At 43.4% G+C, this 21,885-nt stretch overlaps 1 protein-coding gene across 2 annotated transcripts in view; it reads left to right on the top strand.

The window, feature by feature from the left end:
- Window positions 1-21,885, top strand: part of AZI2 (5-azacytidine induced 2) — a 192,636-nt gene that overhangs the window by 85,869 nt on the left and 84,882 nt on the right. Inside the window, exon 3 of one of the 2 annotated variants that reach the window (XM_053714246.1) lies at window positions 7,891-8,043. The exons of the other annotated variant lie outside the window; for it this stretch is intronic. Within the exon in view, the coding sequence (XP_053570221.1) occupies window positions 7,891-8,043 (153 nt within the window). The remainder of the gene's footprint in view (window positions 1-7,890; window positions 8,044-21,885) is intronic. 2 annotated transcript variants of the gene reach the window in all.

Below are 21,885 nucleotides of genomic sequence, written 5' to 3'. Positions count from 1 at the left end.
GTCAAATATGCAGTAGCGCTGCAAAGTGGCAGTGCATTTATTGACTGGCTCTCAGAGATCGTTTTAAGCCCGTCCCCTAGGCTTTCACAGTCTGCAAAGCTGTTTTTTTCTTAATGTAAAATGTTAGTATAAGCAATGCACCTTTTTTAGAGTATGTCTGCAGCTAATTTGCAATGCAATTTTCAACTACTGCACTTTATTATAAAACTTTAAATATTACTTTATTCTCCAGTTAACTAACACATTACAATCAAACTGGTGCTTTACTGTAACTGCCTAATTTAAAATTGAATTTAATCTAAAAATGACCTGCAGAAAGTTTTTCACTAAAAAAATCTCATCGCAGAAAGTGAAAAAAAGTTCTGCCTCTGGGTACTTCATATTGGTAGTGGTTTTAAAAGCACTGTCACAGGAGAAGAATTTACTAGTAAATTTTATGCAAACGGTTGGACCACATATCTGGTTTATCTCCTGGAGTGCAAGATTTGTTCCCTACTGTATACAGGTCAAACAACTAGAGAATCGAGATCTAGGATAAGAGAGCATGTGAGGGATACTAAGGATTAGGTTAAAGAATCTGCTATTGCTCAACATTTTAATCTAATACATACGAGTAATGTATTTAATATGGAGGCACGTGTTATTGACAGTTTTTCACCCGGTTAGAGGGGGTGATAGACTTAAAGGGCCAGTAAACATAAAAAATAATGTTATATAATTCTACACATAGTGCAGAATTATATAACATTTATATTAGTGCTAGTTTTTTATTACATAATATTTTCGGTGATTTTTTATTACAAAAGAGCGTTTTCCAGACCCGCCCTCTGTGCTCTACTGAGCGGGTCTGGTTTTCCCTCAGAGCGCATCGGGCCAGCTGTTTAGTCACAGCCCGGCCCGACCTCGCCATTACATTCAATGCAGCTCGCTCCTGCTCTGTCTGACAGTGGGAGCGAGCTGCATTGAATGTAATGGAAAACCCTCTTTTGTAATAAAAAATCACCGGATATATTATGTAATAAAAAACTAGCACTAATATAATCTTATATAATTCTGCACTATATGCAGAATTATATAACATTATTTTTTAGGTTTACTGGCACTTTAAGCTGTTTTTGAAACCGGAACTGTATTGGATATACAGATTAAAAACACTATCACCCTCAGGCTTGAACCGAGTGGGGCTTGAGCTATTTTATTGAATGAGGTTATAATTGCTTTATATAACATCTTAATGTGTTGTGCTCCTTATATCTGTAACATTGACCATTTGGTTTTTGATATATGATATATTTTTATCTATGAGCAGGGATTGTGAATAGTGATGAGGTTATTTTTAATATTCCTTGAATATACCTAGTTTCATAGCGTTATCACCTCCTTCATAAGGTTTCAATGATTTAGTTGCTCAAAAATAACAAAGAATAAAAGATAAAAAATAAAAATATATTTAATTTATTTTAGATTGACATGGATAAGTTAGCAATAGCTGCACATCAATTAATTCTACCTGTTTTATTAAGTGTTTCTCTCTCCTCTGTTTTTATGTAAATGATTTATATGTACCATTTATTCATTTTAATGTACTGTTGTACTTTTGTTTCTCCAACATAGGTGTGTCCGGTCCACGGCGTCATCCTTACTTGTGGGATATTCTCCTCCCCAACAGGAAATGGCAAAGAGCCCAGCAAAGCTGGTCACATGATCCCTCCTAGGCTCCGCCTACCCCAGTCATTCTCTTTGCCGTTGTACAGGCAACATCTCCACGGAGATGGCTTAGAGTTTTTTAGTGTTTAACTGTAGTTTTTATTATTCAATCAAGAGTTTGTTATTTTGAAATAGTGCTGGTATGTACTATTTACTCAGAAACAGAAAAGAGATGAAGATTTCTGTTTGTATGAGGAAAATGATTTTAGCAACCGTAACTAAAATCCATGGCTGTTCCACACAGGACTGTTGAGAGCTATTAACTTCAGTTGGGGGAACAGTATGCAGTCTCTTGCTGCTTGAGGTATGACACATTCTAACAAGACGATGTAATGCTGGAAGCTGTCATTTTCCCTATGGGATCCGGTAAGCCATGTTTTTTACGATCATAAATAAGGGCTTCACAAGGGCTTATTAAGACTGTAGACTTTTCTGGGCTAAATCGATTCATTATTAACACATATTTAGCCTTGAGGAATCATTTTATCTGGGTATTTTGATATAAGTATATCGGCAGGCACTGTATTAGACACCTTATTCCTTAGGGGCTTTCCCAAAGCATAAGCAGAGCCTCATTTTCGCGCCGGTGTGGCGCACTTGTTTTTGAGAGGCATGGCATGCGGTCGCATGTGTGAGGAGCTCTGATACTTAGAAAAGACTTTCTGAAGGCGTCATTTGGTATCGTATTCCCCTTTGGGCTTGGTTGGGTCTCAGCAAAGCAGATACCAGGGACTGTAAAGGGGTTAAAGTTTAAAACGGCTCCGGTTCCGTTATTTTAAGGGTTAAAGCTTCCAAATTTGGTGTGCAATACTTTTAAGGCTTTAAGACACTGTGGTGAAAATTTGGTGAATTTTGTACAATTCCTTCATGTTTTTTCGCAATTGCAGTAATAAAGTGTGTTCAGTTTAAAATTTAAAGTGACAGTAACGGTTTTATTTTAAAACGTTTTTGTACTTTGTTATCAAGTTTATGCCTGTTTAACATGTCTGAACTACCAGATAGACTGTGTTCTGAATGTGGGGAAGCCAGAATTCCTATTCATTTAAATAAATGTGATTTATGTGATAATGACAATGATGCCCAAGATGATTCCTCAAGTGAGGGGAGTAAGCATGGTACTGCATCATTCCCTCCTTCGTCTACACGAGTCTTGCCCACTCAGGAGGCCCCTAGTACATCTAGCGCGCCAATACTCCTTACTATGCAACAATTAACGGCTGTAATGGATAATTCTGTCAAAAACATTTTAGCCCAAATGAACACTTGTCAGCGTAAGCGCGGCTGCTCTGTTTTAGATACTGAAGAGCATGGCAACGCTGATACTAATATCTCTGAAGGGCCCCTAACCCTGTCTGATGGGGCCAGGGAGGTTTTGTCTGAGGGAGAAATTACTGATTCAGGGAACATTTCTCAACAGGCTGAACCTGATGTGATTGCATTTAAATTTAAGTTGGAACATCTCCGCATTCTGCTTAAGGAGGTATTATCCACTCTGGATGATTGTGACAAGTTGGTCATCCCAGAGAAGCTATGTAAAATGGACAAGTTCCTAGAGGTGCCGGGGCTCCCAGAAGCTTTTCCTATACCCAAGCGGGTGGCGGACATTGTTAATAAAGAATGGGAAAGGCCCGGTATTCCTTTCGTCCCTCCCCATATTTAAAAAATTGTTTCCTTTGGTCGACCCCAGAAAGGACTTATGGCAGACAGTCCCCAAGGTCGAGGGAGCGGTTTCCACTTTAAACAAACGCACCACTATACCCATAGAGGATAGTTGTGCTTTCAAAGATCCTATGGATAAAAAATTAGAAGGTTTGCTTAAAAAGATGTTTGTTCAGCAGGGTTACCTTCTACAACCAATTGCATGCATTGTCCCTGTCGCTACAGCCGCATGTTTCTGGTTCGATGAGCTGATAAAGGCGGTCGATAGTGATTCTCCTCCTTATGAGGAGATTATGGACAGAATCAATGCTCTCAAATTGGCTAATTCTTTCACCCTAGACGCCACTTTGCAATTGGCTAGGTTAGCGGCTAAGAATTCTGGGTTTGCTATTGTGGCGCGCAGAGCGCTTTGGTTGAAATCTTGGTCGGCTGATGCGTCTTCCAAGAACAAGCTACTTAACATTCCTTTCAAGGGGAAAACGCTGTTTGGCCCTGACTTGAAAGAGATTATCTCTGATATCACTGGGGGTAAGGGCCACGCCCTTCCTCAGGATCGGCCTTTCAAGGCAAAAAATAAACCTAATTTTCGTCCCTTTCGTAGAAACGGACCAGCCCGAGGTGCTACGTCCTCTAAGCAAGAGGGTAATACTTCTCAAGCCAAGCCAGCTTGGAGACCAATGCAAGGCTGGAACAAGGGAAAGCAGGCCAAGAAACCGGCCACTGCTACCAAGACTGCATGAAATGTTGGCCCCCGATCCGGGACCGGATCTGGTGGGGGGCAGACTCTCTCTCTTCGCTCAGGCTTGGGCAAGAGATGTTCTGGATCCTTGGGCGCTAGAAATAGTCTCCCAAGGTTATCTTCTGGAATTCAAGGGACTTCCCCCAAGGGGGAGGTTCCACAGGTCTCAGTTGTCTTCAGACCACATAAAGAGACAGGCATTCTTACATTGTGTAGAAGACCTGTTAAAAATGGGAGTGATTCATCCTGTTCCATTAAGAGAACAAGGGATGGGGTTCTACTCCAATCTGTTCATAGTTCCCAAAAAAGAGGGAACGTTCAGACCAATCTTAGATCTCAAGATCTTAAACAAGTTTCTCAAGGTTCCATCGTTCAAGATGGAAACCATTCGAACTATTCTTCCTTCCATCCAGGAAGGTCAATTCATGACCACGGTGGATTTAAAGGATGCGTATCTACATATTCCTATCCACAAGGAACATCATCGGTTCCTAAGGTTCGCATTCCTGGACAAGCATTACCAGTTCGTGGCGCTTCCTTTCGGATTAGCCACTGCTCCAAGGATTTTCACAAAGGTACTAGGGTCCCTTCTAGCTGTGCTAAGGCCAAGGGGCATTGCTGTAGTACCTTACTTGGACGACATTCTGATTCAAGCGTCGTCCCTTCCTCAAGCAAAGGCTCACACGGACATCGTCCTGGCCTTTCTCAGATCTCACGGATGGAAAGTGAACGTGGAAAAGAGTTCTCTATCTCCGTCAACAAGGGTTCCCTTCTTGGGAACAATAATAGACTCCTTAGAAATGAGGATATTTCTGACAGAGGCCAGAAAAACAAAGCTTCTAGACTCTTGTCGGATACTTCATTCCGTTCCTCTTCCTTCCATAGCTCAGTGCATGGAAGTGATCGGGTTGATGGTAGCGGCTATGGACATAGTTCCTTTTGCGCGCATTCATCTAAGACCATTACAACTGTGCATGCTCAGTCAGTGGAATGGGGATTATACAGACTTGTCTCCGAAGATACAAGTAAATCAGAGGACCAGAGACTCACTCCGTTGGTGGCTGTCCCTGGACAACCTGTCACAAGGGATGACATTCCGCAGACCAGAGTGGGTCATTGTCACGACCGACGCCAGTCTGATGGGCTGGGGCGCGGTCTGGGGATCCCTGAAAGCTCAGGGTCTTTGGTCTCGGGAAGAATCTCTTCTACCGATAAATATTCTGGAACTGAGAGCGATATTCAATGCTCTCAAGGCTTGGCCTCAGCTAGCGAGGGCCAAGTTCATACGGTTTCAATCAGACAACATGACAACTGTTGCGTACATCAACCATCAGGGGGGAACAAGGAGTTCCCTAGCGATGGAAGAAGTGACCAAAATCATTCTGTGGGCGGAGTCTCACTCCTGCCACCTGTCCGCTATCCACATCCCAGGAGTGGAAAATTGGGAAGCGGATTTTCTGAGTCGTCAGACATTGCATCCGGGGGAGTGGGAGCTCCATCCGGAAATCTTTGCCCAAGTCACTCAGCTGTGGGGCATTCCAGACATGGATCTGATGGCCTCTCGTCAGAACTTCAAAGTTCCTTGCTACGGGTCCAGATCCAGGGATCCCAAGGCGGCTCTAGTGGATGCACTAGTAGCACCTTGGACCTTCAAACTAGCTTATGTGTTCCCGCCGTTCCCTCTCATCCCCAGGCTGGTAGCCAGGATCAATCAGGAGAGGGCGTCGGTGATCTTGATAGCTCCTGCGTGGCCACGCAGGACTTGGTATGCAGATCTGGTGAATATGTCATCGGCTCCACCTTGGAAGCTACCTTTGAGACGAGACCTTCTTGTTCAGGGTCCGTTCGAACATCCGAACCTGGTTTCACTCCAGCTGACTGCTTGGAGATTGAACGCTTGATCTTATCGAAGCGAGGGTTCTCAGATTCTGTTATCGATACTCTTGTTCAGGCCAGAAAGCCTGTAACTAGAAAGATTTACCACAAAATTTGGAAAAAATATATCTGTTGGTGTGAATCTAAAGGATTCCCTTGGGACAAGGTTAAGATTCCTAAGATTCTATCCTTCCTTCAAGAAGGATTGGAAAAAGGATTATCTGCAAGTTCCCTGAAGGGACAGATTTCTGCCTTGTCTGTGTTACTTCACAAAAAGCTGGCAGCTGTGCCAGATGTTCAAGCCTTTGTTCAGGCTCTGGTTAGAATTAAGCCTGTTTACAAACCTTTGACTCCTCCTTGGAGTCTCAATTTAGTTCTTTCAGTTCTTCAGGGGGTTCCGTTTGAACCCTTACATTCCGTTGATATTAAGATATTATCTTGGAAAGTTTTGTTTTTAGTTGCAATCTCTTCTGCTAGAAGAGTTTCAGAATTATCTGCTCTGCAGTGTTCTCCTCCTTATCTGGTGTTCCATGCAGATAAGGTGGTTTTACGTACTAAACCTGGTTTTCTTCCAAAAGTTGTTTCTAACAAAAACATTAACCAGGAGATTATCGTACCTTCTCTGTGTCCGAAACCAGTTTCAAAGAAGGAACGTTTGTTGCACAATTTGGATGTTGTTCGCGCTCTAAAATTCTATTTAGATGCTACAAAGGATTTTAGACAAACATCTTCCTTGTTTGTTGTTTATTCTGGTAAAAGGAGAGGTCAAAAAGCAACTTCTACCTCTCTCTCTTTTTGGATTAAAAGCATCATCAGATTGGCTTACGAGACTGCCGGACGGCAGCCTCCCGAAAGAATCACAGCTCATTCCACTAGGGCTGTGGCTTCCACATGGGCCTTCAAGAACGAGGCTTCTGTTGATCAGATATGTAGGGCAGCGACTTGGTCTTCACTGCACACTTTTACCAAATTTTACAAGTTTGATACTTTTGCTTCTTCTGAGGCTATTTTTGGGAGAAAGGTTTTGCAAGCCGTGGTGCCTTCCATTTAGGTGACCTGATTTGCTCCCTCCCTTCATCCGTGTCCTAAAGCTTTGGTATTGGTTCCCACAAGTAAGGATGACGCCGTGGACCGGACACACCTATGTTGGAGAAAACAGAATTTATGTTTACCTGATAAATTACTTTCTCCAACGGTGTGTCCGGTCCACGGCCCGCCCTGGTTTTTTTAATCAGGTCTGATAATTTATTTTCTTTAACTACAGTCACCACGGTACCATATGGTTTCTCCTATGCTAATATTCCTCCTTAACGTCGGTCGAATGACTGGGGTAGGCGGAGCCTAGGAGGGATCATGTGACCAGCTTTGCTGGGCTCTTTGCCATTTCCTGTTGGGGAGGAGAATATCCCACAAGTAAGGATGACGCCGTGGACCGGACACACCGTTGGAGAAAGTAATTTATCAGGTAAACATAAATTCTGTTTTTTTAATTTAATTGATTGTCTTTTGCTGTCCCTTTAAATAGGGGGTTTGTACACGCAAACGTATCCTATGATTAAGTGCTCCTGAGAGCACGAAACTAGTCAGGATGTTTGCCTGCCACGTACCTGATTTTTAAACTGTTTCAATAAAAAAAATTTATTGTATCAGCCCTTCTCTCTGAAGCCTTTTTAGTGTGGCTGTTACTCTGTTTTTGCTGATACATTTTTTATATCCATTGTATCAGCATATGCACTCCGTTGAAATGAAATGTAATTAGATATTTTCATGCTGCTTAGTAGTTTGAGCCTGACAAGCTCCTTTAAGTTTCATTTATTAGCACTCTCTAACTCTAGCAGTTATAATTATTTGAATATGTTTTGCATTAAAAAAATCTACTTTTTCTTTGTTGTAACTTCTTAAATCTGTAGCTTTGTGAAACAAATCCTGAAGAATTAAACATGGTAAAATGTAAACCAGTCAATGAAGTGTGGTCAAGCAGAGAACAGCTGAACAAAGCATTCATTGCCTATCGAGAGGTCTGCATTGAGAGGGATCGCTTGAAGAGTAAAGTGGATATTTTGGTATGTTGTGAAAACGATGTTCAGGACCTAAACATTTTTTTTATTCTGAAATATTGTGGTATACCTTTTTTAAGTAACAAATCAATAAAAAGAGAGAAATTGTATTTTTAGTGAAAACTGTTTATTTTTTAATTATAAATCTGTATGTTGGATAAATGAATTGTTTTATTTAATGGAACAGACGATAGAGCACTCACTTATGAAAGTGAAATGGCCCGTGAATCAGGATATATAAAACTTAATATAACCATGTTAGCATGTGTGTAGCAGAATCCTAAAGGGACACTGAACGCAAATTTTTTCTTTCGTGATTCAGATAGAGCATGAAATTTGAAGCAACTTTCTAATTTACTCCTATTATCAAATTGTCTTCATTCTCTTTGTATCTTTATTTGAAATGCAAGAATGTAAGTTTAGATGCCGGCCCATTTTTGGTGAACAACCTTGGTTGTCCTTGCTGATTGGTGGATAAATTCATCCACCAATAAAAAAAAAGTGCTGTCCAGAGTTCTGAAAAAAAAAAAAAAAGCTTAGATGCCTTCTTTTTCAAATAAAAATAGCAAGATAACGAAGAAAAATTGATAATAGGAGTAAATTAGAAAGTTGCTTAAAATTGCATGCTCTATCTGAATCACAAAATAAAAAATTTGGGTCCCTTTAAAGTCATAACATTGGCAGTTTTATTATTATTAATAGTAATTAAGTTGGATAAACTATATACTCATTTTTCTATTCCTTATTGTAAATAATTATATCTTCTATTTTTCAATTTGTAATTTTTATTGAACAAAATATGTATAGAATATCAATGTGTTGTGGGAAGGTGAACTGATGCTAAATATGTAATCATGAATTGTTTGAACATGTACACTACATAAAATGTAGATGAATACTCCCCTATTTACGGGGAAATGGGCAGAAATAGCCACTCCTGACTTACATCCATAAAGGTAACTCTCATATTCCATTCTGCACTACTAGGAGTGCTTGAAACACTAGAGACAAGGTAGTAAAGTGTACAGGTTCTGTTCAGTAAGTCCTGCAACTATATGTGCCACTGTGCAATATCTTGGTAGTATGTATCCTGAAGCTTTTTCTATTTCAAATGGAAGAACCTGCTAAGATGACTGGTGCCCAGTTAAAGTATGTCTCCAGTGTAGAAATGTACATTTTTATTCTGAGCTTTATTCTGGTAGGACTACCACAATAACTAATAGTCTTAAAAGATCTCTCCCTTATGCCACAATGCAGCTTGGATAGCTAAGAAACAGTAATGTGTATTTAAAGGGGCATAAATATAAAATAAATTACATGCTTGTTGCAGCATGTCATTTTATGACCATCGACCCTGCACTACTGTGTGTTTAACCCCTGCATAGGGGTTAAACACACAATTGAAGTACCTCTTGGGACCAGCAGTGCTCTGCAGAGCACAATTCAGATGTGTAACTAGTGCTGTTGATTGGATCAGCGGTTGTTTCCGCTTGCGACCAACAGTCCTTTGCGGGTCCAGAGCAGTACTTCCATTGTGCATTTAACCCCTTTGTGGGGGTTAAACACACAGAATTGCGGGGTCAATTGTCTTAAAATTACATGTGCTAACTTTTTTTTTTTTTTTTTTTTTTTTTTTTTTTTTTTTTAAACTATTGAAACCCTTGAACAGCTTTATGGTGGAAACTTTGCTCAACCACCCTTTTATGTTATAGTTAATGTTGTGCAATCCTTTTTTGCACTATGAAGACTTTGAGTCTGATTTTTTGTTCTGAACATTAATCCCTCTAATATCCTTGTTGCATTTGTTCCATCTGCTATTTTGCAATTGTATTAAGTGTCTCAAAGTCAAAGGTTTAGGACCAAACAGTTGAAAGAAATTATCTTATTTTACTGAGCATTATATTGTAAAGTAAGCATATTTTCTTAACATAAGCATATTGCTGTACTCCCCTTAATGAGATACAGTTCCCAAGGTACAATTTGCCTTCTAAAGAATCCCTGAGGGGCCATACTACAGACAAGGCCTCTTATAGAATCTCACCAGACCAGAGAGCTTTAGAGAATTGAGCCCTAAGCATCTAATGATTTAAAGCTCTCCACTCTGGGGAGAATATGGGCCCGATCTAATTTTTTCATACATGGTTTTTCTGTCCAACCCTCGCAGAGGCTGCCCTGGTGGAATTATCGTAAGTTATCAGTGAGCGCACTTTAAAAATTAAATCCTGCAGCCAATATAAATCACATTACGCTGCTTTCTGCATCTTACAATCGCCTATATTTCTCCAACATAGGTGTGTCCGGTCCACGGCGTCATCCTTACTTGTGGGGACATTCCCCTCCCCAACAGGAAATGGCAAAGAGCCCAGCAAAGCCGGTCACATGATCCCTCCTAGGCTCCGCCTACCCCAGTCATTCTCTTTGCCGTTGTACAGGCAACATCTCCACGGAGATGGCTTAGAGTTTTTTAGTGTTTAACTGTAGTTTTTCATTATTCAATCAAGAGTTTGTTATTTTCAAATAGTGCTGGTACGTACTATTTACTCAGAAACAGAAAAGAGATGAAGAATTCTGTTTGTATGAGGAAAATGATTTTAGCAACCGTAACTAAAATCCATGGCTGTTCCACACAGGACTGTTGAGAGCATTAACTTCAGTTGGGGGAACAGTTTGCAGTCTTTGCTGCTTGAGGTATGACACATTCTAACAAGACGATGTAATGCTGGAAGCTGTCATTTTCCCTATGGGATCCGGTAAGCCATGTTTATTACGATTGTAAATAAGGGCTTCACAAGGGCTTATTTAGACTGTAGACTTTTTTTGGGCTAAATCGATTGATATTAACACTTATTTAGCCTTGAGGAATCATTTATTCTGGGTATTTTGATATAATAATATCGGCAGGCACTGTTTTAGACACCTTATTCTTTAGGGGCTTTCCCAAAGCATAGGCAGAGTCTCATTTTCGCGCCGGTGTTGCGCACTTGTTTTTGAGAGGCATGGCATGCAGTCGCATGTGAGAGGAGCTCTGATACTTATAAAAGACTTCTGAAGGCATCATTTGGTATCGTATTCCCCTTGGGTTTGGTTGGGTCTCAGCAAAGCAGATACCAGGGACTGTAAAGGGGTTAAAGCTTAAAACGGCTCCGGTTCCGTTATTTTAAGGGTTAAAGCTTCCAAATTTGGTGTGCAATATTTTCAAGGCTTTAAGACACTGTGGTGAAAGTTTGGTGAATTTTGAACAATTCCTTCATGTTTTTTCGCAATTGCAGTAATAAAGTGTGTTCAGTTTAAAATTTAAAGTGACAGTAACGGTTTTATTTCAAAACGTTTTTTGTACTTTCTTATCAAGTTTATGCCTGTTTAACATGTCTGAACTACCAGATAGACTGTGTTCTGAATGTGGGGAAGCCAGAATTCCTATTCATTTAAATAAATGTGATTTATGTGATAATGACAATGATGCCCAAGATGATTCCTCAAGTGAGGGGAGTAAGCATGGTACTGCATCATTCCCTCCTTCGTCTACACGAGTCTTGCCCACTCAGGAGGCCCCTAGTACATCTAGCGCGCCAATACTCCTTACTATGCAACAATTAACGGCTGTAATGGATAATTCTGTCAAAAACATTTTAGCCAAAATGAACCCTGTTCAGCGTAAGCGTGGATGCTCTGTTTTAGTTACTGAAGAGCATGACGACGCTGATATTAATATCTCTGAAGGGCCCCTAACCCAATCTGAGGGGGCCAGGGAGGTTTTGTCTGAGGGAGAAATTACTGATTTAGGGAATATTTCTCAGCAGGCTGAATCTGATGTGATTACTTTTAAATTTAAATTGGAACATCTCCGCATTTTGCTTAAGGAGGTATTATCCACTCTGGATGATTGTGAAAATTTGGTCATCCCAGAGAAACTATGTAAAATGGACAAGTTCCTAGAGGTGCCGGGGCTCCCAGAAGCTTTTCCTATACCCAAGCGGGTGGCGGACATTGTTAATAAAGAATGGGAAAGGCCCGGTATTCCTTTCGTCCCTCCCCCCATATTTAAAAAATTGTTTCCTATGGTCGACCCCAGAAAGGACTTATGGCAGTCAGTCCCCAAGGTCGAGGGAGCGGTTTCTACTTTAAACAAACGCACCACTATTCCCATAGAGGATAGTTGTGCTTTCAAAGATCCTATGGATAAAAAATTAGAAGGTTTGCTTAAAAAGATGTTTGTTCAGCAGGGTTACCTTCTACAACCCATTTCATGCATTGTCCCTGTCACTACAGCCGCATATTTCTGGTTTGATGAACTGATTAAGGTGCTCGATAGTGACTCGCCTCCTTATGAGGAGATTATGGACAGAGTCAATGCTCTCAAATTGGCTAATTCTTTCACTCTTGACGCCTCTTTGCAATTGGCTAAGTTAGCGGCTAAGAATTCTGGGTTTGCTATTGTGGCGCGCAGAGCGCTTTGGTTGAAATCTTGGTCGGCTGATGCGTCTTCCAAGAACAAGCTATTAAACATTCCTTTCAAGGGGAAAACGCTGTTTGGTCCTGACTTGAAAGAGATTATCTCTGATATCACTGGGGGTAAGGGCCATGCCCTTCCTCAGGATCGGCCTTTCAAGGCAAAAAATAGATCCCTTTCGTAAAAACGGACCAGCCCAAGGTGCTACGTCCTCTAAGCAAGAGGGTAATACTTCTCAGGCCAAGCCAGCTTGGAGACCAATGCAAGGCTGGAACAAGGGAAAGCAGGCAAAGAAACCTGCCACTGCTACCAAGACAGCATGAAATATCGGCCCCCGATCCGGGACCGGATCTGGTGGGGGGCAGACTTTCTCTCTTCGCTCAGGCTTGGGCAAGAGATGTTCTGGATCCTTGGGCGCTAGAAATAGTCTCCCAGGGTTATCTTCTGGAATTCAAGGGACTTCCCCCAAGGGGAAGGTTCCACAGGTCTCAGTTGTCTTCAGACCACATAAAAAGACAGGCGTTCTTACATTGTGTAGAAGACCTGTTAAAAATGGGAGTGATTCATCCTGTTCCATTGAGAGAACAAGGGATGGGGTTCTACTCCAATCTGTTCATAGTTCCCAAAAAAGAGGGAACGTTCAGACCAATCCTAGATCTCAAGATCTTAAACAAATTTCTCAAGGTCCCATCTTTCAAGATGGAAACCATTCGAACTATCCTTCCTTCCATCCAGGAAGGTCAATTCATGACCACGGTGGATTTAAAGGATGCGTATCTACATATTCCTATCCACAAGGAACATCATCGGTTCCTAAGGTTTGCATTCCTGGACAAACATTACCAGTTCGTGGCGCTTCCTTTCGGATTAGCCACTGCTCCAAGGATTTTCACAAAGGTACTAGGGTCCCTTCTAGCTGTGCTAAGACCAAGGGGCATTGCAGTTGTACCTTACCTGGACGACATTCTGATTCAAGCGTCGTCCCTCCCTCGAGCAAAGGCTCACACGGACATCGTCCTGGCCTTTCTCAGATCGCACGGCTGGAAAGTGAACGTGGAAAAGAGTTCTCTATCCCCGTCAACAAGGGTTCCCTTCTTGGGAACAATTATAGACTCCTCAGAAATGAGGATTTTTCTAACAGAGGCCAGAAAGACAAAGCTTCTGGACTCTTGTCGAATACTTCATTCCGTTCCTCTTCCTTCCGTAGCTCAGTGCATGGAAGTGATCGGGTTGATGGTAGCGACAATGGACATAGTTCCTTTTGCGCGCATTCATCTAAGACCATTACAACTGTGCATGCTCAGTCAGTGGAATGGGGACTATACAGACTTGTCTCCAAAGATACAAGTAAATCAGAGGACCAGAGACTCACTCCGTTGGTGGCTGTCCCTGGACAACCTGTCACGAGGGATGACATTCCACAGACCAGAGTGGGTCATTGTCACGACCGACGCCAGTCTGATGGGCTGGGGCGCGGTCTGGGGATCCCTGAAAGCTCAGGGTCTTTGGTCTCGGGAAGAATCTCTTCTACCGATAAATATTCTGGAACTGAGAGCGATATTCAATGCTCTCAAGGCTTGGCCTCAGCTAGCGAGGACCAAGTTCATACGGTTTCAATCAGACAACATGACGACTGTTGCGTACATCAACCATCAGGGGGGAACAAGGAGTTCCCTAGCGATGGAAGAAGTGACCAAGATTATTCTATGGGCGGAGTCTCACTCCTGCCACCTGTCTGCTATCCACATCCCGGGAGTGGAAAATTGGGAAGCGGATTTTCTGAGTCGTCAGACATTGCATCCGGGGGAGTGGGAACTCCATCCGGAAATCTTTGCCCAAGTCACTCAACTTTGGGGCATTCCAGACATGGATCTGATGGCCTCTCGTCAGAACTTCAAAGTTCCTTGCTACGGGTCCAGATCCAGGGATCCCAAGGCGGCTCTAGTGGATGCACTAGTAGCACCTTGGACCTTCAAACTAGCTTATGTGTTCCCGCCGTTTCCTCTCATCCCCAGGCTGGTAGCCAGGATCAATCAGGAGAGGGCGTCGGTGATCTTGATAGCTCCTGCGTGGCCACGCAGGACTTGGTATGCAGATCTGGTGAATATGTCATCGGCTCCACCTTGGAAGCTACCTTTGAGACGAGACCTTCTTGTTCAGGGTCCGTTCGAACATCCGAATCTGGTTTCACTCCAGCTGACTGCTTGGAGATTGAACGCTTGATTTTATCGAAGCGAGGTTTCTCAGATTCTGTTATCGATACTCTTGTTCAGGCCAGAAAGCCTGTAACTAGAAAGATTTACCACAAAATTTGGAAAAAATATATCTGTTGGTGTGAATCTAAAGGATTCCCTTGGGACAAGGTTAAGATTCCTAGGATTCTATCCTTCCTTCAAGAAGGATTGGAAAAAGGATTATCGGCAAGTTCCCTGAAGGGACAGATTTCTGCCTTGTCGGTGTTACTTCACAAAAAACTGGCAGCTGTGCCAGATGTTCAAGCCTTTGTTCAGGCTCTGGTTAGAATCAAGCCTGTTTACAAACCTTTGACTCCTCCTTGGAGTCTCAATCTAGTTCTTTCAGTTCTTCAGGGGGTTCCGTTTGAACCTTTACATTCCGTTGATATTAAGTTATTATCTTGGAAAGTTTTGTTTTTAGTTGCAATTTCTTCTGCTAGAAGAGTTTCAGAATTATCTGCTCTGCAGTGTTCTCCTCCTTATCTGGTGTTCCATGCAGATAAGGTGGTTTTACGTACTAAACCTGGTTTTCTTCCAAAAGTTGTTTCTAACAAAAACATTAACCAGGAGATTATCGTACCTTCTCTGTGTCCGAAACCAGTTTCAAAGAAGGAACGCTTGTTGCACAATTTGGATGTTGTTCGCGCTCTAAAATTCTATTTAGATGCTACAAAGGATTTTAGACAAACATCTTCCCTGTTTGTTGTTTATTCAGGTAAAAGGAGAGGTCAAAAAGCAACTTCTACCTCTCTCTCTTTTTGGATTAAAAGCATCATCAGATTGGCTTACGAGACTGCCGGACGGCAGCCTCCCGAAAGAATCACGGCTCATTCCACTAGGGCTGTGGCTTCCACATGGGCCTTCAAGAACGAGGCTTCTGTTGATCAGATATGTAGGGCAGCGACTTGGTCTTCACTGCACACTTTTACCAAATTTTACAAGTTTGATACTTTTGCTTCTTCTGAGGCTATTTTTGGGAGAAAGGTTTTGCAAGCCGTGGTGCCTTCCATTTAGGTGACCTGATTTGCTCCCTCCCTTCATCCGTGTCCTAAAGCTTTGGTATTGGTTCCCACAAGTAAGGATGACGCCGTGGACCGGACACACCTATGTTGGAGAAAACAGAATTTATGTTTACCTGATAAATTTCTTTCTCCAACGGTGTGTCCGGTCCACGGCCCGCCCTGGTTTTTTAATCAGGTCTGATAATTTATTTTCTTTAACTACAGTCACCACGGTACCATATGGTTTCTCCTATGCTATTATTCCTCCTTAACGTCGGTCGAATGACTGGGGTAGGCGGAGCCTAGGAGGGATCATGTGACCAGCTTTGCTGGGCTCTTTGCCATTTCCTGTTGGGGAAGAGAATATCCCACAAGTAAGGATGACGCCGTGGACCGGACACACCGTTGGAGAAAGAAATTTATCAGGTAAACATAAATTCTGTTATTTTGTTCTTTAAAGTACTGTGTACTTAAATTATGATTTATGCAGTGCATATTTAATACGATTTATTCCTGAGTAATTGACTTACAAATTTTACATTTTTCATAAAATATGATTTTTGGTGAAGAATTTTGTTTTGATTGTTGATGCTATTTATCTCGCTGTGCAGGGTTCTGGATATAAAGAAAAGCCACCTACATTACAATATAACACACAGAAATATTATTGGTGTGATTTTTCTCCAGCTAGTGGTCCTATACCTAAAATCCTTGATTATTTATCTATTTTAGATATTATCTTAAGATTTTTTTTTTTAATCAGTTTAATAACCCAGAGAAACAACAAAGTATTTTAAAGAAGATACTTCCATTACCAATTCTGAATGTTATGAAAAAGAAAATAGAGCATAATTAAAAAGATCTCTTGCATCAGGATCCATTTTTAACCTATTAAGCTAGTCTAAAATATTACAGTAATCTTTCTAACATACAGGAGAAACGTCATTTTACTGTATTTCTTTTAAGGCATGTTTCTGGATTTAGACATTTGCTAAAGCTGAATGCTAATGACCAAGAAACCGATATGTTTTATGTCACTGGGTGATAGTCTAGTATCAAGGTGAATGTGTGCAACGCACCTTTTGAGTTGTCTATATTGTTTGGAAAGGAATTAAATATCCTAGTTTCAATAAAGTCATGAGATAAAATGTGTTTGTTTTTCTGCAAACGAGCCTTTCATTCAAGCAACACATGGCACTAGAATTATAGAATCCTTTTGTTCAGAGGCTTGAAATTCTTAGCTGCATTTTGAGGACGTGGTAGGCTTACTAGTGGCCTTAAAATCAAATTGTTGTTTTTTTTTTTTTGTAGACGCTTAGTTATCCCAGTTTGAGTAAATTCCATGCCTGCTGTTCAGCAACTCACCACTCATAGTGTATTCAGTATGGAGGGACATTATCTTTCAAAATGTGTATACAGTCTCTTTAAAAGGGATACGAAACCCATACATTTTCTTTTGTGATTCAGACAGATCATACCATTTTAAAAAAGTTTCAAATTTATTTTTATTTTCAAATTTGCTTCGTTACCATTATATTCTGTGTTGAATTGATACCTAGGTAGGCATCTGAAGCACTACATGGCAGGAAATAGTGCTGTCATCTAGTGCTCTTGCAAATGGATAACATTCTTGGAAAGCTGCTGCCATATATTGCTCCAGAAATAGGCCGGATCTTAAGCATACGTCCCTGCTTTTCAACAAAAGATACCAAGAGAATGAGGAGAAACCGACAATACAAGCAAATTCAGAAAGTTGTATGCTCTATTTAAATCATGAAAGAAAAATCTTTGTTTCATACAGGTTTCCAGTATCCCAGTCTAGACAAACTTTTTTTGCTTTCTGTTTTCTAATCCTATATTATAAAAGACAAGTGTTTGTCTGAAGCCGTCATGCGCAGTACAGACAAACACTTGGCCTTAGATTCTATTCTCGCGCACCTCGGCATAGCTGACAGCTGACAGATTGGGAGCGCGAGGTACACAGCATACAAGCAGCTGTGAGATAGGGAGCGCGAGCTACTCAACAGCTGTGAGGTCTGCTGCGTGAGAAGCGGCAACACGCTCCCCAGACCTCACAGCTGTTTGTGGCCGACGGGAGCGTCGCGAGGGGCGTGGCCGGGCGTCGCGAGGGGCGTGGCCGGGCGCCGAGAGGGGCGTGGCCGGGCGGGGTCCCGCGAAGACAGAGCCAGAGAGGGAGCAGGAGGGGGGGGCAGAGAGCCAAAGAGAAGGGGGGGGGCAGAGAGCCAAAGAGAAGGGGGGGGGGCAGAGAGCCAAAGAGAAGGGGGGGCAGAGAGCCAAAGAGAAGGGGGGGCAGAGAGCCAAAGAGAAGGGGGGGGGGGGCAGAGAGCCAAAGAGAAGGGGGGGGGGGGCAGAGAGCCAAAGAGAAGGGGGGTGGCAGAGAGCCAAAGAGAAGGGGGGTGGCAGAGAGCCAAAGAGAAGGGGGGGGGGCAGAGAGCCAAAGAGAAGGGGGGGGGGGCAGAGAGCCAAAGAGAAGGGGGGGGCAGAGAGCCAAAGAGAAGGGGGGGGCAGAGAGCCAAAGAGAAGGGGGGGGGCAGAGAGCCAAAGAGAAGGGGGGGGCAGAGAGCCAAAGAGAAGGGGGGGGGCAGAGAGCCAAAGAGAAGGGGGGGGGCAGAGAGCCAAAGAGAAGGGGGGGGGGGCAGAGAGCCAAAGAGAAGGGGGGGGGGCAGAGAGCCAAAGAGAAGGGGGGGGGCAGAGAGCCAAAGAGAAGGGGGGGGGCAGAGAGCCAAAGAGAAGGGGGGGGCAGAGAGCCAAAGAGAAGGGGGGGGCATAGAGCCAAAGAGAAGGGGGGGGGCAGAGAGCCAAAGAGAAGGGGGGGGCAGAGAGCCAAAGAGAAGGGGGGGGGGCAGAGAGCCAAAGAGAAGGGGGGGGCAGAGAGCCAAAGAGAAGGCGGGGGGGGGGCAGAGAGCCAAAGAGAAGGCGGGGGGGGGCAGAGAGCCAAAGAGAAGGGGGGGGGCAGAGAGCCAAAGAGAAGGGGGGGGGCAGAGAGCCAAAGAGAAGGGGGGGGCAGAGAGCCAAAGAGAAGGGGGGGCAGAGAGCCAAAGAGAAGGGGGGGGCAGAGAGCCAAAGAGAAGGGGGGGGGGCAGAGAGCCAAAGAGAAGGGGGGGCAGGGAGCCAAAGAGAAGGGGGGGGGCAGAGAGCCAAAGAGAAGGGGGGGGCAGAGAGCCAAAGAGAAGGGGGGGCAGAGAGCCAAAGAGAAGGGGGGGGGGCAGAGAGCCAAAGAGAAGGGGGGGGGGCAGAGAGCCAAAGAGAAGGGGGGGGCAGAGAGCCAAAGAGAAGGGGGGGGGAGAGAGAGCCAAAGAGAAGGGGGGGGGGAGAGAGCCAAAGAGAAGGGGGGGGGAGAGAGCCAAAGAGAAGGGGGGAAGAGAGCCAAAGAGAAGGGGGGGAGAGCCAAAGAGGGGAGAGAGAGAGAAAGCCAAAGAGGAAAAAGAGCCAAAGAGGGGGGAGAGAGAGCCAAAGAGGGGGGAGAGAGAGCCAAAGAGGGGGGAGAGAGAGCCAAAGAGGGGGGGGGAGAGAGAGCCAAAGAGGGGGGGAGAGAGCTAAAGGGGGGGAGAGCCAAGGAGGGGGGAGAGAGAGAGCCAAAGAGGAGAGCAAAAGAGGGGAGAGAGACAAAGAGGGGGGAGAGAGAGCCAAAGAGGGGGGAGAGAGAGCCAAAGAGGGGGGGCAGAGCCAAAGAGGGGGGGCAGAGCCAAAGAGGGGGGGGAGAGCCAAAGAGGGGGGGAGAGAGCCAAAGAGGGGGGGAGAGAGCCAAAGGGGGGGGGAGCGCCAAAGAGGGGGGAGAGAGCCAAAGAGGGGAGGGGAGAGCAAAAGAGGGGGGGGAGAGCCAAAGAGGGGAGGGGAGAGCAAAAGAGGGGGGGGAGAGCCAAAGAGGGGGGGAGCCAAAGGGGAGGGGGGAGCCAAAGAGGGGGGAGAGAGAGAGCCAAAGAGGGGGGAGAGAGAGCCAAAGAGGGGAGAGAGAGCCAAAGAGGGGAGAGAGAGAGCCAAAGAGGAGAGAGAGCAAAAGAGGGGAGAGAGCCAAAGAGGGGGGGGGGAGCCAAAGAGGGGGGGAGCCAAAGGGGGGGGGAGAGCCAAAGGGGGTGGAGAGCCAAAGAGGGGAGAGAGAGAGCCAAAGAGGGGAGAGAGAGAGCCAAAGAGGGGAGAGAGAGAACAAAGGAGAGGGGGGAGAGAAAGCAAAAGAGAGGGGGGAATGAAAGCAAAAGAGAGGGGGGAAGAGAGAGCAAAAGAAAGGGGGGAGAGAGCAAGGGGTGGGACCGCTGTTCTGAAAAAAATGGCCCGTGTACACGGGCTTTAGTACTAGTAAAGAATAAAAGATTGGCCATGGAGACCTTTATTAGACCTGAATATGAAATTAAGCTATTTCTGGCATCATATTTATTGGTGTAATAGTTCAGCGCACAAATATTTGGATTTTCACACTATCACATGAATAAATATGGTGAGGAAAATAGCTGAATACTGTTGCCTGTGGCCATATTCGGCATTCGTTTATTAAACAAATTACAAATAATGAAATTCTGCACTAAAAGAAATGTACTCACAGGAAAACGTGTGAGTATGAAGTTTTATTCAAAGCAAACCAGAATCTTGTTACATTGGAGAAATTCCAGTTCAATAGAAAAAAAATATTAAAAGCTCATCATACAGATAAAATGAACTCCTCCAGTTTCAGTGGTAAACCACCTTTCTCAAGAGTAATTTAAAAATGTGCAGAAAGAACGAAATTACACAATTTAATTGACAATATATATGGGTGTAAAAGCCAGTCTACCAAACCCCAACTTGGAAACACCTGTGTTGGGGGTAGTTTACAGATGTGCAGGTTCTGCCTACCAAATATATCAGAGGAATTTCTAAAACAAAGATAAAATAATTAATTGATTTCGTAAAAACTTGGTTACTGCTATTTTTAAATGTTCAGTTTGGAAGTAAAGCTATAGTGATGGAAAAAAGCTTGTGGTATAAAAATGTAATTTCATTTTTGTTCTTTTCACTTTTTTTCTCTCTCAAATAGTTTTGTTCATATATAAAGAATGTTTTACAAATCTTTTTGAGAAGTCTTGTGTATTTTTGTTATTTTCCATGTTGATTTGCTAAATTTTAATTTTAAGAGCAATGCCTTTATTAATGTGTTTATCCATGTGGGATGGAGGAACGAGCATCCCTTGAGAACTTTAAAGAAGGGACTTCTTTAATAATAGACACATAAGAAAAGGATGATAAAAGGGTTATAAAAAGCAATTTCTTTTTAGTGACACGATGAGTCCACGGATCATCTAATTACTACTGGGAATATCACTCCTGTCCAGCAGGAGGCGGCAAAGAGCACCACAGCAAAGCTGTTAAATATCACCTTCTTTCCCTCCCTCCCCAGTCATTCTCTTTGCCTACGTTAAAGCAAGGAAGTTAGGTGTTAGTTAAGATTCTTCAATCAAGAGTTTATTATTTTTAAAGTAGTGCAAGATTGTGCTGCTTTGTCCTAGGGTGTAGCCGTAGTCCACATCAGTCTCTTCAGTAGAGCAGTGGTGGCTTTAGAGCAGTGGGAACTTGTGGGACATAATTCTCACTGCGCCTTCCATATATTGATGCTGCCCTACTTCTGAAAAACGGAGGGATATTACTCAGTCCTTTCCTTTATTTCACAGGTCCATGTGAGGGAGAGGACCTCTCAAACCTGGGAGCTGCCTTGCTGTTGGGCAGAATATGAGGTAAGTGCTGACTTTTATTCTGGGGTTAATGGAAACTCAGAAAAGGTTGGGCACTTTATTTCACAGGATGGGACAATAACGTAGCCTCATTGGTATGGGCACTTTATTTATTAGACATAGATTCTCCTATGTAACAGGAGATACTATGGACAGCATAGTCGCAGGCACTGGGGCAAGAAATTTCCTTTGGTGGTTTCACATCTCCCGGCGGTTTCATAACTATCATACCGACCGGGAGATAACTTATTGGCTCACCAACGATGGGCGGTACTTCAGGAGGCGGGTTGGTTGCAACTAACAGGTAGGCACCTCCGCAAAGTACTGCTGAGGTGTAGAGGTGATCTGCTGTTTTTTTTTTTAAAAAACGTCTGTCCTCTCTGCACTTAAAAAATAAAAAAAGGAGTAAAAAGTTACCGTTTAAAAATTAAAGTGACAGTAAC

This window comes from Bombina bombina, chromosome 5 (assembly GCF_027579735.1).
Source record: "Bombina bombina isolate aBomBom1 chromosome 5, aBomBom1.pri, whole genome shotgun sequence".
NCBI classification, from domain to species: Eukaryota; Metazoa; Chordata; class Amphibia; order Anura; family Bombinatoridae; genus Bombina; species Bombina bombina.
The sequence above is the reverse complement of the archived record's forward strand: the minus strand, read 5'-3'. Positions and strand labels throughout refer to the sequence as shown.